The sequence below is a fragment of the Cherax quadricarinatus genome, chromosome 72 (assembly GCF_038502225.1).
Source record: "Cherax quadricarinatus isolate ZL_2023a chromosome 72, ASM3850222v1, whole genome shotgun sequence".
Lineage (NCBI taxonomy): Eukaryota > Metazoa > Arthropoda > Malacostraca > Decapoda > Parastacidae > Cherax > Cherax quadricarinatus.
Window position 1 is genome coordinate 9,373,191 of NC_091363.1, and position 14,735 is coordinate 9,387,925.

General features: G+C 42.0%; 1 protein-coding gene across 1 annotated transcript in view; it reads left to right on the forward strand.

Moving 5' to 3' along the window:
• Positions 1-14,735, forward strand: part of pcx (pecanex) — a 101,452-nt gene that overhangs the window by 72,271 nt on the left and 14,446 nt on the right. Inside the window, exon 18 of the mRNA XM_053794952.2 lies at positions 524-1,248. Coding sequence (XP_053650927.1) covers positions 524-1,248 — 725 coding nt within the window. The remainder of the gene's footprint in view (positions 1-523; positions 1,249-14,735) is intronic.

Sequence of the window (14,735 nt, forward strand, 5' to 3'; positions counted from 1 at the left end):
CAAACTATGAATTCTCTGCATTTTATTCACACCACACATTGCCCCGGACATGACATCTCCGCTGCCTCCAGCCTTCTCCTCGTTGCAACATTCACCATCCATGCTTCACACTCAGATAGGAGTGTTGGTATAACTATACTCTCATCCAACGAATTGAAGCTGCCCTCCCTTTCTCTGGATCAAACCTGACTTACTGTAATTCCTAGGTTCTGTATGGTTCCTACATGAATATAATACTAAAAAATTCCCATAAATCTAAAGTCAAATAGATTTTTTTTTTCAGTGATAATGTGTGAGTGTGGTGAAAGTGTTGAATGATGATGAAAGTATTTTCTTTTTTGGGGATTTTCTTTCTTTTTTGGGTCACCCTGCCTCGGTGGGAGACGGCCGACTTGTTGAAAAAAAAAAAAAATTATTGAATGAGTTGGTTTATGTATCATACTTAGTTTCCTTTATCACCATGTTTATATTTTCAGAAAATAAATTTTTGCATTGTAAAAGATGAATTATTTTTTTCTTTCAGTTTTAACTACTGTTCCTGCAAGTTTAGGATCTGGTGGTAGTCAAGATGGCTCCCAGGTTGGAGGTCTGAGCTTGGTAACAGCTACAGGAAGTTTAGGTCATGGAAGTCTAGGACGTGGTGGTTCACTCTCCCGTGGCTCACTGCATGCCAACCGTGGTTCGATTGTTTCAACTGTTTCCTCATTAGTAGGCCCTGCAAATAAACAGTCGACTTCTACATTAGCAAGTTTGGCTGGTCTTCTCTCTGACACTACAGCTGGACTTTCACGGCTAGATCCAAGGGACAGGGATGGGATGAGTGAGGGGTCAGCTAGTAGCAAAGATCGGGACTGGAGTGGCCGAGATGTTTCTCTGCATAGTGGGAGAGATGGAGGCTCAATTCACAGTGGCCGTGAGGGCTCTCTCCACAGTGGTAGAGAAGGATCTTTACATAGTGGAAGAGACGTATCTCTCCACAGCGGACGTGATGGTTCCCTCCCAGGCGGGGAGAAGCGAGTTCGTCAGGGATTATCAGCAAGCAGCCGAAGCACTCCTACATCATCACTCTCTACTCCTGCCAGGGATGCACCAGCAGTGCCAGTTGTGATGGGGTCCAGGGACTCTCACTTGCGAGATGCAAGCTGGGATGCTTCAAGCTTGAGAGAGGACTGTGGCACCTTGCATGAGGAAAGCGAAGAAAAATTTACCACTCCTCCTCCGCCAGACAAGCATGTACAGCGAGTTCGGGTAAGAACCTTACAGGGTACATGTATCCTGTCTTTCAGAAAGTTGTAGCTAAGTGTAACAAGAGTGTAAGGGGGTCGTTCACTACTGTCTTGACCACTGCTAGTTACTGAGTTATTTTGCTGAAATTTTCTCTGTATCGGTACTTCCTGGAGGTAGTACTGATATACACTGATACTGTTGGCTTATTTTAAATGAATATACAAGTACATGTACTGAATGTCATTCATGTTTAGTATGTATATTGTCCCATCATTTTATATAGAAATAATTAACAAAGTAAATATCCTTTAGCAAATATGCATCACATTATATACACCTTTTTGGATGTTCAGAAATTGTCTTGGTTTGGTTTTGTATATGGCTGTGCTTTGCCTCTAAAAAGAATATAAGCATAGTAGATTTTATACATATTACTGTAGATGGCTTCAGTTCTCTCGTGAAGAAAGATGTTATAATGAATTTGGCTGGATATTGCAAAATATTACTTCCTTAATCTCGCAAGGAAGGCTCTTGACATTGGTGAGGGGATCTTGATGCAAGAAATCAGACTTGTCCTCTTCCTGGGATCAAACTTTATTACCTCTCATTCCTCAAACATTGTATGACCCCTACAAGTTTAACATTTCTCTTAAATATAATAATAATACTGTAATTACTTCCTCTATGTCACAGACTATTAGAATATATCAGTGTTACTGCATTCTTTTAAATTTAAAATTTCATTATCAGACCAGTAAAAATTAAAAGGTGATGTGGGGTAACCTCAAGTGGGCTGATGAGGGGTTGTTGAGGTGGTTTGGGCATGTAGAGAGGGTGAAGAGGGAGGGGTTGGGATTATCCCAGGAATGAGAGTACAAAGGGAATTAGAGGATTTGTATTGTAGGGCCTTGAGCATCTGGTAAGTTTGTGTGAGCATGTTAAGTAGGGGTGAATGGCAACAAGTTGTTTTTAATTAATGTGCTGTTGGAGTGTGAGTAAAGTAACTACTATGAAGGAATTCAGAGAAACTGGTTAAATGGACTTGTATCCTGGAGGTAGGAAGGGCAGTGCCTGCACCCTGGAGGGTGGGTATAATGCAGTCAGCTGTTGAGATAAAAACAAGGAAAATTATTTTTAATTTCTAAATAGTCTTCATAGCCCATGCATATTTTTGCATGAAACTAATACAGACCAGTACCCAGTATTGTGGTGGATCAATGTTCTCATAGAGCTATTTGTGTGAATGAAATTTTTCATTAAATACAATAAGTATGAATGCTATTGCTCCCTTAATTTTTGTAATTTCTCATTCATATTTAGCATATAGGTTGTTAATTTACAATGAATGCACAATTTGGAGAGGAAACCTTAGATATTTTGGATTGTCCTGGTAGCTGAATGTCAACACACTGATTGCTTACCCTGAAAGGCATTCCATGTTCTGTTTTTTCTATCTGCTTCATGAAGAGGGGAGGAGAAAGCCAAGGTAGGTCAATTTGTGTCTTCAAGATTAGGGAATTTAGCAGTGTTCTGGGGAAGTCAAGCATCAACAAAAATAAAACTGGGATAAAGATTTGTTACTATTGAAGCACAAAACACATCCATATGCTATTTAATTTCACTTATTAGAATTCAAAATTTTTATAAATTAGTCTAGAATTTGCCATTATTTTATATACAGTACTGTAAACAAACATGAGATTTCTTTCTGACATTATAATTTTTAAAATCTCAAAGATTTATTGTTACTTTTAATGAAGTGATTTTTATTTATTAGAAAGCATTTTATAGCTCATTTATTTCTGCTTAAAAGAAAGGTGCAGTATTCACTCTAAATATGAATGATACATGGTGAAATTGTAAGAAGTAAAAATTAGGTATTTCCAGAAAGAAATTCCTTTTTTTTTTTTTTTTTTTTTTAACTTCTCCCTTCAAGGTTATCATGAGAAAGCCTTTTCTGCTCAGCTTCAAGCTTTCACAGCTCTGGTGTATCCTACACAGAGGGCTTTGTAGGTACCACTCTGTCATTTTTATAAATAACAATGTAATGGATTCTGTATGATACCTTGAGAATGCCTCTTTTGATTGACTTCTTTAAATTGATGTATCTCTCATAAAGTAGGCTCAGATTGTTATTGGGCTGTGTAGGGTGCCAAGTTGAAATTTTTATTTTAAAAGTTTGTTTTACAATCACCCCTCAGTTTCTAAACATTCTCCAAGTCTAGAATCCATGAATAATATAAAATTGTCTGTATTGTCAGTATTTCAGGTTTGGGCTCATTTTGCATTTCAGAGGCTCTCTCTCTAAATATTTGGTTAATATTGACATTAATTAGAAAGAAGGAAATTTGTTCATATAAAGCCTTTGAGCATATTTTGAATGATAGTTTGTGAATTCTCAATTAAGGGACTATGTATCAAGCCCCCAAAAATAGTTTTTTAACACATCGGCCATTTCCCACCAAGGTAGGGTGGCCCGCAAAAGAAGAACTTTCGCTATCATTCACTCCATTACTGTCTTGGCAGAGGCATGCTTACACTACAGTTATAAAACTGCAACATTAACACCCCTCCTTCAGAGTGCTGGCACTGTACTTCCCATCTCCAGGACTCAAGTCTGCCCTGCCGGTTTCCCTGAAGCCTTTCATAAATATTACCCTGCTCACACTCCAACAGCACGTCAAGTCCTAAAAACCATTTGTCTCCATTCACTCCTATCAAACACGCTCACGCATGCTTGCTGGAAGTCCAAGCCTTTCGCACACAAAACCTCCTTTACCCCCTCCCTCCAACCTTTCCTAGGCCAACCTCTACCCTGCCTTCCCTCCACTACAGATTTATGCACTCAAAGTTATTCTGTTTTGTTTCATTCTGTCTACATGTCCAAACCACCTCTCCTCAACCCTCTGGATAATAGTTTTAGTAATCCTGCACCTCCTCCTAATTTCCAAACTACAAATTCTCTGTGTTATATTCACACCACACGTTGCCCTCAGACATGACAACTCCACTGGCTCCAGTCTTTTCCTTGTTGCAACATTCGCTTAACACCCATATAAGAGCGTTGGTATAACTATACTCTCATACATTTCCCTCTTTGCTTCCATGGACATAGTTCTTTGTCTCCATAGAATTCTCAGTGCACCACTCGCCTTTTTTCCCTGTCAATTCTATGATTCACCTCATCTTTCATAGACCCATCTGTTGACACATCCACTCCTAAACATCTGAATATGTACATTCACCTCTTCCATACTCTCTCCTACCAACATGATATCCAATCTTTCATTACCTAACTTTTTTGTTATCCTCATCACCTTACTGTTAAAAATTTCTATGAAAAAAATAAAATGAATACTTGAATTATGCAAATTAGGAATCCGTGAATATGGAGCCAGATTGTATGTTGTGTGCAATAACTTAAGAGTTTGTCTTCTTAAAGTCTTCAAACTTATAATGTTCATGGAAGGTTCAGGATAATATCTTGCTGTATGGGTGCATATTTGTAACTTATGAATTGAAAAATATGGGGATTATTGGTATCTGTGCAGTAGTTGATGAATACCTTTTCTAAGCAGCTTCACACCTTGAAGGCTGGTATATGTATCTTATCCCAAGAAAGGTTTAGATTTGCCAGTTTTTTGAGTGTAATGCAGGGGGAGGGTGGTGGCTGGAAGGTCCACTGACAACTGTATATAAACAACTAATCCATACCACATCCTCATTTTTATCTTCAGTGTGGTAAGTTCTTGTTTGTTTGGTATAACTTATAAAGAAATATGGATTTTAAAATTATGATGTCTTCCTGACACTACTTCCCACATTTTTCTGATAATATTTTTCTTATCTTTAATTTCATCAACTGCATTTATCTTTGGTATATGTTTATTCAGTGTAGGTGTCATAAATTCCTATTTATTTGGTAAAGTTTGATAAAGTGAATCTTTAAATTTCAGTTGTGCTTGAACAAAATGTTCATTTGTGAGGACAAAATTTTGTACTTGCAAATTTTTAGTTTTGCAGTATCTCTAGAAATGTGACCCCTTGCAGATTTGTAGGTATGACTATCTGAAAAGAGAGCTTATATTTTGGTGAAATTGTGAAGAAAACATGCAAGAATATGAAGGGTAACTTGTTGTGGCATACGGATGAAGAAGCTTATTGTAGTCTTCCCATTTTAAATGTCTTGGATGCTTTCTTTTTCCTGGGAATTCCTGTGCCTTGTAAAGATAGATGTAGAACAGCATTTTCTCAGTTTTATGCAACTCTCCATGGGGATTGTGAGTAGGGTAAACTTTAAACAATTAAATTACCTGAGAAACACTAGTGTACAGTGTTCTCCAGACATTCAGTCATCCAAGAGAGAAAAGAGAGTGAGCTTGATTCATTTGTTGAAGACTTCCACTTGCTAGTATAGACATCCTGCCTACAAATGTCTCGTGTTATACACTTCTTCAGTATGCCTACAATGTACTTACAAATCATAGTTTAACAATTGCCAAGCCAGTGAAGGAAAATGTTAAACATGACCCTTTTTTGTACTATTGTTTTCTAAACAAACCACTGATTTGTAAATTGATAAGCCAGGAACACAACTCATTTGTAAGTCGGTGACCTGTAGAGTATTGCTGTTACAGTATTGAAGAAGTCAGTACAGTGAAACCTTGACTTATGAGTTTAATCCATTTCGTGACCTAGCTCATAACTCAATTTGCTTGTATATCAAATCAATTTTCCTCATTTAAATTAAACAAAATGCCATTAATCTGTTCCAGCGGAATTCCTGCTCTCAGGAGGCAGGACAAACTACTTCAATATGATGCTAATATCAACTCTGGCTTATTTATCTATCACAGTTCATCTAATATGACATAATAAACAGTGCATATAACATAGAAACATGATACATGTATATGCTCTAGAATGAATACAATATGTTACTAGTGGTGGTGGCCATTCATAAGGAAAACACTGAAACAATGTATTTATAAATAAGAAATATTGTATAAAAACATAAAACATAATAGAGAATCTAAAGAAACTGGTTTTATAAAATGTATGTATACGTTTACCTTGGAGTAGAGATGCTGGCAGAGGCCGAGAGTGGGAAAAGATAGGCAGAGTGGCGTATCTGTCAGTGGCCCTATAAACACCAACAATAACATTGGAGCAGTTTGTTTTGTTTCGTTTTTTTTGTATCGCTTAATCGGCTAACTTACTTGCTACACTCTTAACCCTTTGAGGGTTGAGAGCCTCAATTGAACTCCCACTGGGGGTTGAAAAATATTAAAAAAAAAAAAAAAATATTATGAAATGAGGGGAGACTTTTCCCGATCGTAATGACAACAAAAGTATGAAATTTAACGGAAAACTTACGGAATTATGCTCCTGCAAAGTTAGCTGTCTCGACGATATTTACGCATTGGCAATTTTGCCCACTTTGTACCCTATTTTTGGCCAATTCCAATGTTCCAGTCAACTAAAATCATAGCTATTTCGCTAGATCTCTATTTGTTCTGTTGATTGAGTACAAGAAAGCACCCATTTACCGATACCAACTACCCAATAAAGTGATCAGAAATTGGCAATTTGGTTAATTTCACACAAATTTCAAAAGATGCCAGTTTCAAAATAGGGTCCAGAATAAACAAGACAGACATTCCTGGCACTAAAATAACATTTTCTCTGTTCATTAGTCACATCTCCAGGCCTCTCTTGTATTACTCTTGGTTTCCATTTTGAATTTTTATTCTCGCAAAAAAAAAAAATTAAAAGATTTGCTGTTATGCAGACTACTGCATTATTCCTCTTCAAGGGGGGCTCCTTGGCATGGTGAAGAGGCTCTTGGTCTGAGGAATTAGACCTGTTGGTCTACTTCCTCAGACCGAACCTAATTACCCCCCAATACCCTGTTCCCTATCCCATCATCCCCATCCTCCCCTTTTTCCTTTCCTCCTCCTCCTCCCCACCCCTCCCTTTTGCCCTTCTTTTTTGGCCTTTTTTTTTTTTTTTTTTTTTCCACAGGCACGCTAGTTCTTAGGTAGGGGAAAGGGTACCGGGGTCCATCCCATTCCGTTGAGGTTCTTGGCGGTGGCGTAGTTTGCCGTGGAATCTGGATTGCCTGGGGATGTCCTGATCCCTCTCCGGTATCCCGGAGGGTGGCTTTGGGTGTCTCTCGGGCGACGGGTGTATCTCTGGAAGCCACCTTTCGGATTCCGGGGGTGGTGGCCGAAGGAGGTATGCTTTGTGGCGGATTTCCGGCCGCCCTCTCATTTGTCCACCAAGGTAGCTCGGCAGATGTGAGGTTGCTATCCCGGATTGCCGGTTTACTGCCATGATGGGTAGGGTATGGCACGGGTTCTATGCTGCATCTGTGCTACTTGCGGTGCTGAGGTCTTCTTGGGCGCGGAGGGAGATTTCTGGCCCTTTCATTCCTCCTAGGAACTATCCCTCCCCGGTCCCCCCTTTTTTTATTCTTTTTTTTTATTTTTATTTTCTTTTCTTTCTTTTTTTTTTTCTTAAAAACAAAAAGAAAGAAGTAACCTAACCATGGCAGCCCTAGTCCATGAACCTGCTACCCCGGGCCCCTTCTTGATACCGCACTCCGTTCTGACCCCGCCTCGTCTTTGGACCACTCTTCGGACACTCCTCATGCCTCTGTACCTCTTGCCGGTGCTGTTTCCTCACCCGCTTCAGGTACTGAGGCCTCGACTGACTCCTTTGATTTATCTGACCTTCGCTCTCCTCTGACTATGCTTCCGGCCTCTCCCTCTACGGTGCGGCAATTTTCGAATCGCCGGCCCATTCCACGTCGGACCAACTCTGGTCCCACGCCTAAACGACAACGACAATTACCTGCTGATGATACTTCTCCACCTTCTCATTCTTCTCAGAAAAGATCGACATGTCCTTCACTACCTTTCCACGCTCAGTTTCAGACTGCACAATGGACTAAATTCTTCACTTTATGACCGACTTCCTCTACTGCCTATCTTTCTGACCACAGTATTGGCAAGGCACTCCTACGCCATGTTGGTAAAGATATTTCTTTTCATGCTCTTAAGAGCGGTATGCACATCGTCACCGTACAGAATGCTACCCAGGCTCATGAGCTTTCTCGTCTTTCCCATATCGATACTGTTCCTGTAACTATTGAAAAGCATCATTCCCTCAATCCTTGTAGTGGTACAGTCATTCTGCCCCATACCATAGTTCAAGAAAATTTCCAGACATGTGGCACTGACATTCTTGAACAGCTGGAACTCCAAGATCTCCCAATCCTCAAGGTAGACACTTACGTTCTTCCTGCCCGCGGGCGGAGACGATACCCTAGCAATGTGGCTCATTTAACTTTTGACAGCCGTGAACTCCCTCAGTTTATGTAGCAGGACATCGGTTACAAGTTCGAAAGGTGGTCCCTACACCGCAACAGTGTAGAAATTGCTGGCGATTTGGCCATCCAGCGAAATATTGCAGATCTATCGCCGAATGCCCAGTCTGTGGTGCCGATGACCATTCTAATACGTCTTGCAATCGACCTCCCTCTTGCCTTGTCATGAGGCTCACCCTTCGTACTCTTGCCGTTGTCAAGTCTACTTAAACGAGCGGGAAATCCGTTACCTCAAAGAGGCAGAAGGTCTCCCTTATGCCATGGCAGTTTCTCATCTCCGCCTCCAAGGGAGACTACCTCGTGTTTCTTATTCCCGTGTTTCAAAACGTCCCCCCACTTCTGGTATCCCATCTTCTGCACCCACCTCTGTGGTTACCTCTCCCATAGTCACTCCTGTAGCTAATTCTTTTGCTGTCCTCGGCTCAGACGTCCCTACTTCAACGTCTCAGTCTGATCTTGCTTCTTCGTGTTCTCTCTCACAAGCCTCAGTAGCGACGAGATCTCGTATGACACCTCCTCCCAATCGTCCCTCTACTTCTCAAAAGTCAAAAAAAGGTCCGTTAACACCTCCTACCCATCTTCCACCTCCTCATTTTCCCTTCCGTGTCTCTGTACCTGGTTCTCCCTCTCTCATTGGCTCTGTTACAAGTGTAGAGGTTCACCCTCCTCCTCGTACTGTACCTTCCTCCCCTGTTCCCTCCCAAGTTTCTTCCTCTTCTGCCACCTCCCAGGTTTCTGCCTCTTCTGTCCCCTTCCACGCTTCTCCAGTTCCCTCCACCCTTTCGCCCCCCCCCCCTCCCTTGGTACAGTCCATTACAGTTCCAATCTTTACTCATCCTCCCCCTACCATTTCCAATATTGTCTCCCATACGACGTCTCTGAATTCTGAAACACTTGAAGCAATCTCTGAATATATTGCAGAGACCAAACCATCAATGGACACTGATCCACCCTCCGCTCCTTCTCTCTCCTCTACTCCATCTGCGCAACTCCTTTCTTCACAGCGCACCGTTCCTTCGCTGCTTGAACGTTTTCCACTGCCTCCGCATGTGGACTTTTCTAACCCCTCTAGTCCGTAGGAACCCTTACCTGCGGATTTCAGGTATCTTTATCATTGCCAATCATGGCCTATTTACAGTGGAATATACGCGGCCTCGGGTAATCGGGGTGAGCTTCAGATGTTACTCTCCCAGTTTTCCCCTGTTGGTGTTTGCTTATAGGAACCAAAATTACACTCTGCTGTTATCTCTCCCGTCTCAGGCTATAATTTATTGTATTCTTCAGATCCTTTTCCTGATGGGACCTTTAATGAAAGTGCCCTTCTTCTACGCACTGATATTCCGTACCATCAGCTAATTGTTCGTACTTCGCTGCATTACACAGCAGCCCATATCCACTTGCATAGGTGGTATACGCTCTGTTCTTTATATCTCTCTCCTTCTCGGGCATTATCTATTCCGGATATTGCCTTTCTTGTTTCGTCATTACCACCACCGATTCTGTTACTTGGTGATTTTAATGCCCACCATTTCCTCTGGGGGGGGGAGGGTCTCACTGTGATTCCCGTGGCATTCAGTTAGAGGCTTTTCTTGCCACCCACCCCCTCCATGTTTTAAATACAGGTACTCACACCCATTTTGATCCTCGGACTCACACTCTCTCTTGCATCGATCTCTCAGTCTGCTCTTCCTCCGCCGCATTAGACTTCACTTGGTCTGTTCTTCCGGACTTACATGACAGCGATCATTTCCCAATCATTCTTACTTCCCCTTCATATTCACCACCTCTTCGCATCCCACGCTGGCAATTTGATCAGGCAAATTGGAACCTTTACTCACACCTAACTGTTTTTAGAGAGGTTCCTTCTTCGTCCTCCATCGATGAGCTTTTACACCTCTTCTCGTCCTCCGTTTTAACCGCAGCTTCTCATTCTATACCCCAAACTTCGGGCAGGCATTCTCAGAAATGCGTGCCTTGGTGGTCTCCTGCTTGTGCTCATGCAGTACGTTTGAAACGTGCTGCATGGGGCAGGTACCGGTACAATAGAAGCACAGAGAGACTTCTTGATTTTAAGCAGAAGCATGCGATCGCTCGCCGTGTCATCCGTGATGCTAAACGCACTTGCTGGCGAGATTATGTCTCCACCATCACCTCTGCTTCCTCTATGAGTGCAGTCTGGAAAAAAGTACGAAAACTGAGTGGTAAATATTCTCCTGACCCAGCTCCTGTTCTGCGGGTTGCCGGTGTTGATATAGCAAACCCACTAGATGTTGCCAATGAAATTGGCAATCATCTGGTCTGTATTTCTCAGGGACTCCATCTATGCCCCTCATTTCTTTCCTCAAAGTCTGCCAGAGAGTTAGCACCCTTGGACTTTTCTTCTCTCAGAGAAGAACAGTATAATGTGCCTTTTACACTTCAAGAACTGGAGGCAACACTCTCAGCTTGCCGATCATCGGCAGCTGGGCCCGACGACATTCATATTCGTATGCTACAACATTTACATCAGTCAGCCCTTGCAGTCCTATTACGCCTTTACAATCTTATTTGGTCACAAGGAGTTCTTCCACAGCTGTGGAAATCCGCCATTGTTCTCCCTTTCCGCAAACCAGGCACTACGGGACATGAAACCTCCCACTATCGTCCCATTGCTCTTACCAGTGCAGTTTGCAAAGTGATGGAACGCCTAGTAAATAGACGTTTAGTGTGGTATTTAGAGACACACAACAGTCTCTCCACTCGTCAATATGGCTTTCGTAAGGGACGTTCTACCATAGACCCCTTACTACGCTTGGATACATATGTTCGTAATGCCTTTGCGAATAACCACTCAGTTATTGCCATATTTTTTGACCTTGAGAAGGCATATGACACAACTTGGAGGTATAATATTTTGGCCCAAGCCCACTCCTTAGGCCTTCGAGGCAATCTACCATCCTTCCTTAAGAACTTTTTAACTGACAGGCATTTCCGTGTTCAGGTTAATAATGTGCTCTCCCCGGACTTTATCCAAGCTGAAGGTGTCCCCCAGGGATGTGTTCTGAGCACAACACTTTTTCTCCTTGCTATTAATGATTTGGCCTCTAGTCTTCCATCAAATATTTGGTCATCACTCTATGTTGATGACTTCGCTATTGCCTGTGCAGGCGCTGACTGTCACCTTATTACAGTTTCTCTCCAGCATGCAGTCGACCGTGTTTCCAATTGGGCCACCACACGTGGGTTTAAATTTTCCAGTACTAAAACCCACCAAATTACTTTCACTAGACGCTCTGTCATCTCCGATCATCCTTTGTACCTCTATGGCTCCCGTATCCCTGAACGTGATACAGTCAAGTTTCTGGGCCTCCTCTTTGACCGTAGGTTATCCTGGAAACCTCACATTACCTCTCTGAAGGCAACTTGTCACAGCCGGCTGAACCTTCTTAAAACCCTTGCTCATCTTTCATGGGGAGCTGATCGTCGAACCCTCCTTCGCCTACATTCCACCCTTATCTTATCGAAACTTGATTATGGTGACCAGATCTATTCAGCGGCATCTCCTGCTACTCTCTCTAGCCTTAACCCCATTCATCACCAAGGATTACGTTTATGCCTTGGTGCTTTTCGCTCTTCCCCTGTCGAGAGCCTCTATGCAGAAGCGAACGTTCCATCCTTATCCGATCGCCGTGATGCCCATTGACTTCGCTACTATGTACGCTCTCATGATCTCCGCAATCCTTCCATTTATAGAATGGTCACTGATATTAGTAGACATTCTTTATTTGTTCGCCGCCCCTGTTTACTCCGTCCCTTCTCTCTTCGCCTTCATTCGCTCTTGTCTTCTCTTCATTTACCACCTTTCTATGTACATGTAGCATCTCACTTTTCCCTACCCCCCTGGGAAGTTCCAGCTGTTCGAGTCTGTTCTTTCTCTCTCCCTTGCTCGAAAGCCCAACTGTCTATGGTCGCTTCCTGCTCTCTTTTTCATGACCACTTTCATTCTCATTCTCATGCCATTGACGGCGTAGGATTCGCAGCAGTGTTTCCGGACAGCGTCGTACAAGGGCATTTACTATCTTCGGCTAGTATTTTTACTGCTGAATTGTATGCCATCCTTACAGCACTTATCCGTATTGCATCTATGCCTGTGTCATCATTTGTGGTTGTCTCAAACTCCCTTAGTGCTTTACAGGCTATACAGAAATTTGATACACCTCACCTCTTAGTCCTCCGTATCCAACTTTGGCTACGCCGCATCTTTACCAAGCATAAAGATATTGTTTTTTGTTGGGTCCCTTGTCATGTTGACGTACAGGGCAATGAACAGGCAGACACTGCTGCGCGGTCAGCAGTACATGACCTACCACTTTCATGTAGAGGTATTCCATTTACGGACTATTTTGCTGCAATATCTTCCCAACTTCACACCCGTTGGCAACAACGTTGGTCTACTATGCTCGGCAACAAACTTCAATCTATTAAACCGAGTATAGGTTACTGGCCGTCTTCTTATCACCAGTGTCGAGGTTGGGAGACTACTCTCTCCCGTCTTCCCATTGGCCATACTCGTCTTACTCATGGATATCTCATGGAGAGGCGCCCTGCTCCTCTCTGTGAGAATTGCCAAGTTCCATTATCAGTGAGCCACATTCTGTTGGACTGCCCACTTTATCAACGAGCACACAGAATTTACCTCCGTCGTCGTCTTCTCTCTGCTGCTCTCTCTCTACCTTCCCTTCTCGCTGATAGACCCACCTTTCATCCAGACTCTCTCATTGACTTTTTGACAACAACCGACTTACTTCACAAATTCTGATACCTTCAGCCCTTTCTACTTCAATCTCTTGCTACCCTCTACCCCCGTACTATCCCCTGCCCGGCTGTTTTCTGTAACCTACTGATCATCCCTCCTCCCTTCTGCCATCCAATACCCTCGCTTCCTTCCCTACCCTGCAGCGCTGTATAGCCCTTGTGGCTTAGCGCTTCTTTTTGATTATAATAATAATACAGTGGACCCTTGCATAACGATCACCTCCGAATGCGACCAATTATGTAAGTGTATTTATGTAAGTGCGTTTGTACGTGTATGTTTGGAGGTCTGAAATGGACTAATCTACTTCACAGTATTCCTTATGGGAACAAATTCGGTCAGTACTGGCACCTGAACATACTTCTGGAGTGAAAAAATATCGTTAACCGGGGGTCCACTGTACTGCATTATTGTGAAAATGGTATAAATAATATCAGCGCACTTGTGAAAGAATATTAGACTCGCCACTTGACATGTATTGGATGCATGGTGTGATTTGTTTACTCTTGAACATCAGCAAAAATCGAACATTTCTGCTACTTTGAGCTAAATTTCAATGTACTTTTCGTCATGAAACCAATCAAAATCATCTCTGATTCTGTAATATATCTTCCATTCTATCAAAAGAGACCAAGAAGACGAGAATGCAACAATAAATACCATACGAACATACACTGTAAATTCGCTGTTTTAAACTAAAAACATGGTCAGAATTTTTTTTTCTCATTATGCACTGCGTGCTTGAGGATTTTTTTTGTACTGCACACACTGACCACACAGACCCTTTCTTTCTTATGTAGGCCTATCAGCTTTGTTCCACCAGATTTGAAGGCGCTAGAATTTACGCATATAATTGTGACTGACCCTGGCCGTTAAGGCGTACATGTACATGACCGACCCTCAAAGGATTAATGCTACACTTTATTTCTGAACTTAACTGCTACAGTTTGTTTTTTATTTTTTGTTCACTTCACTTTTCACGGATTTACTGCTACACTCTTAATGCACACCTATGATTTCCTGCTTTAATTCTATGGACATCATCCTCTTTTTCTTCTCAGCACTGTCCTTTAGCACTTACTTTCTTAGGACCCATGGTTAGAAAAAAGAAATTTGGCAAAAGAACTGCACAGAATGCAAGCAAAACATGAGAAATGCTTCTATGGCAATGTAAACATGTGCACAGCTCAGCTGATGTTGTGGTGTTCTGTGCGCCAACTAGTGGCAGCGTTCTGAAGCTTGCTCTTGATTATTAATACATTATTATTATTATTATTATTATTATTATTATTATTATTATTATTATTAATTTAGGAAACTGGAGCA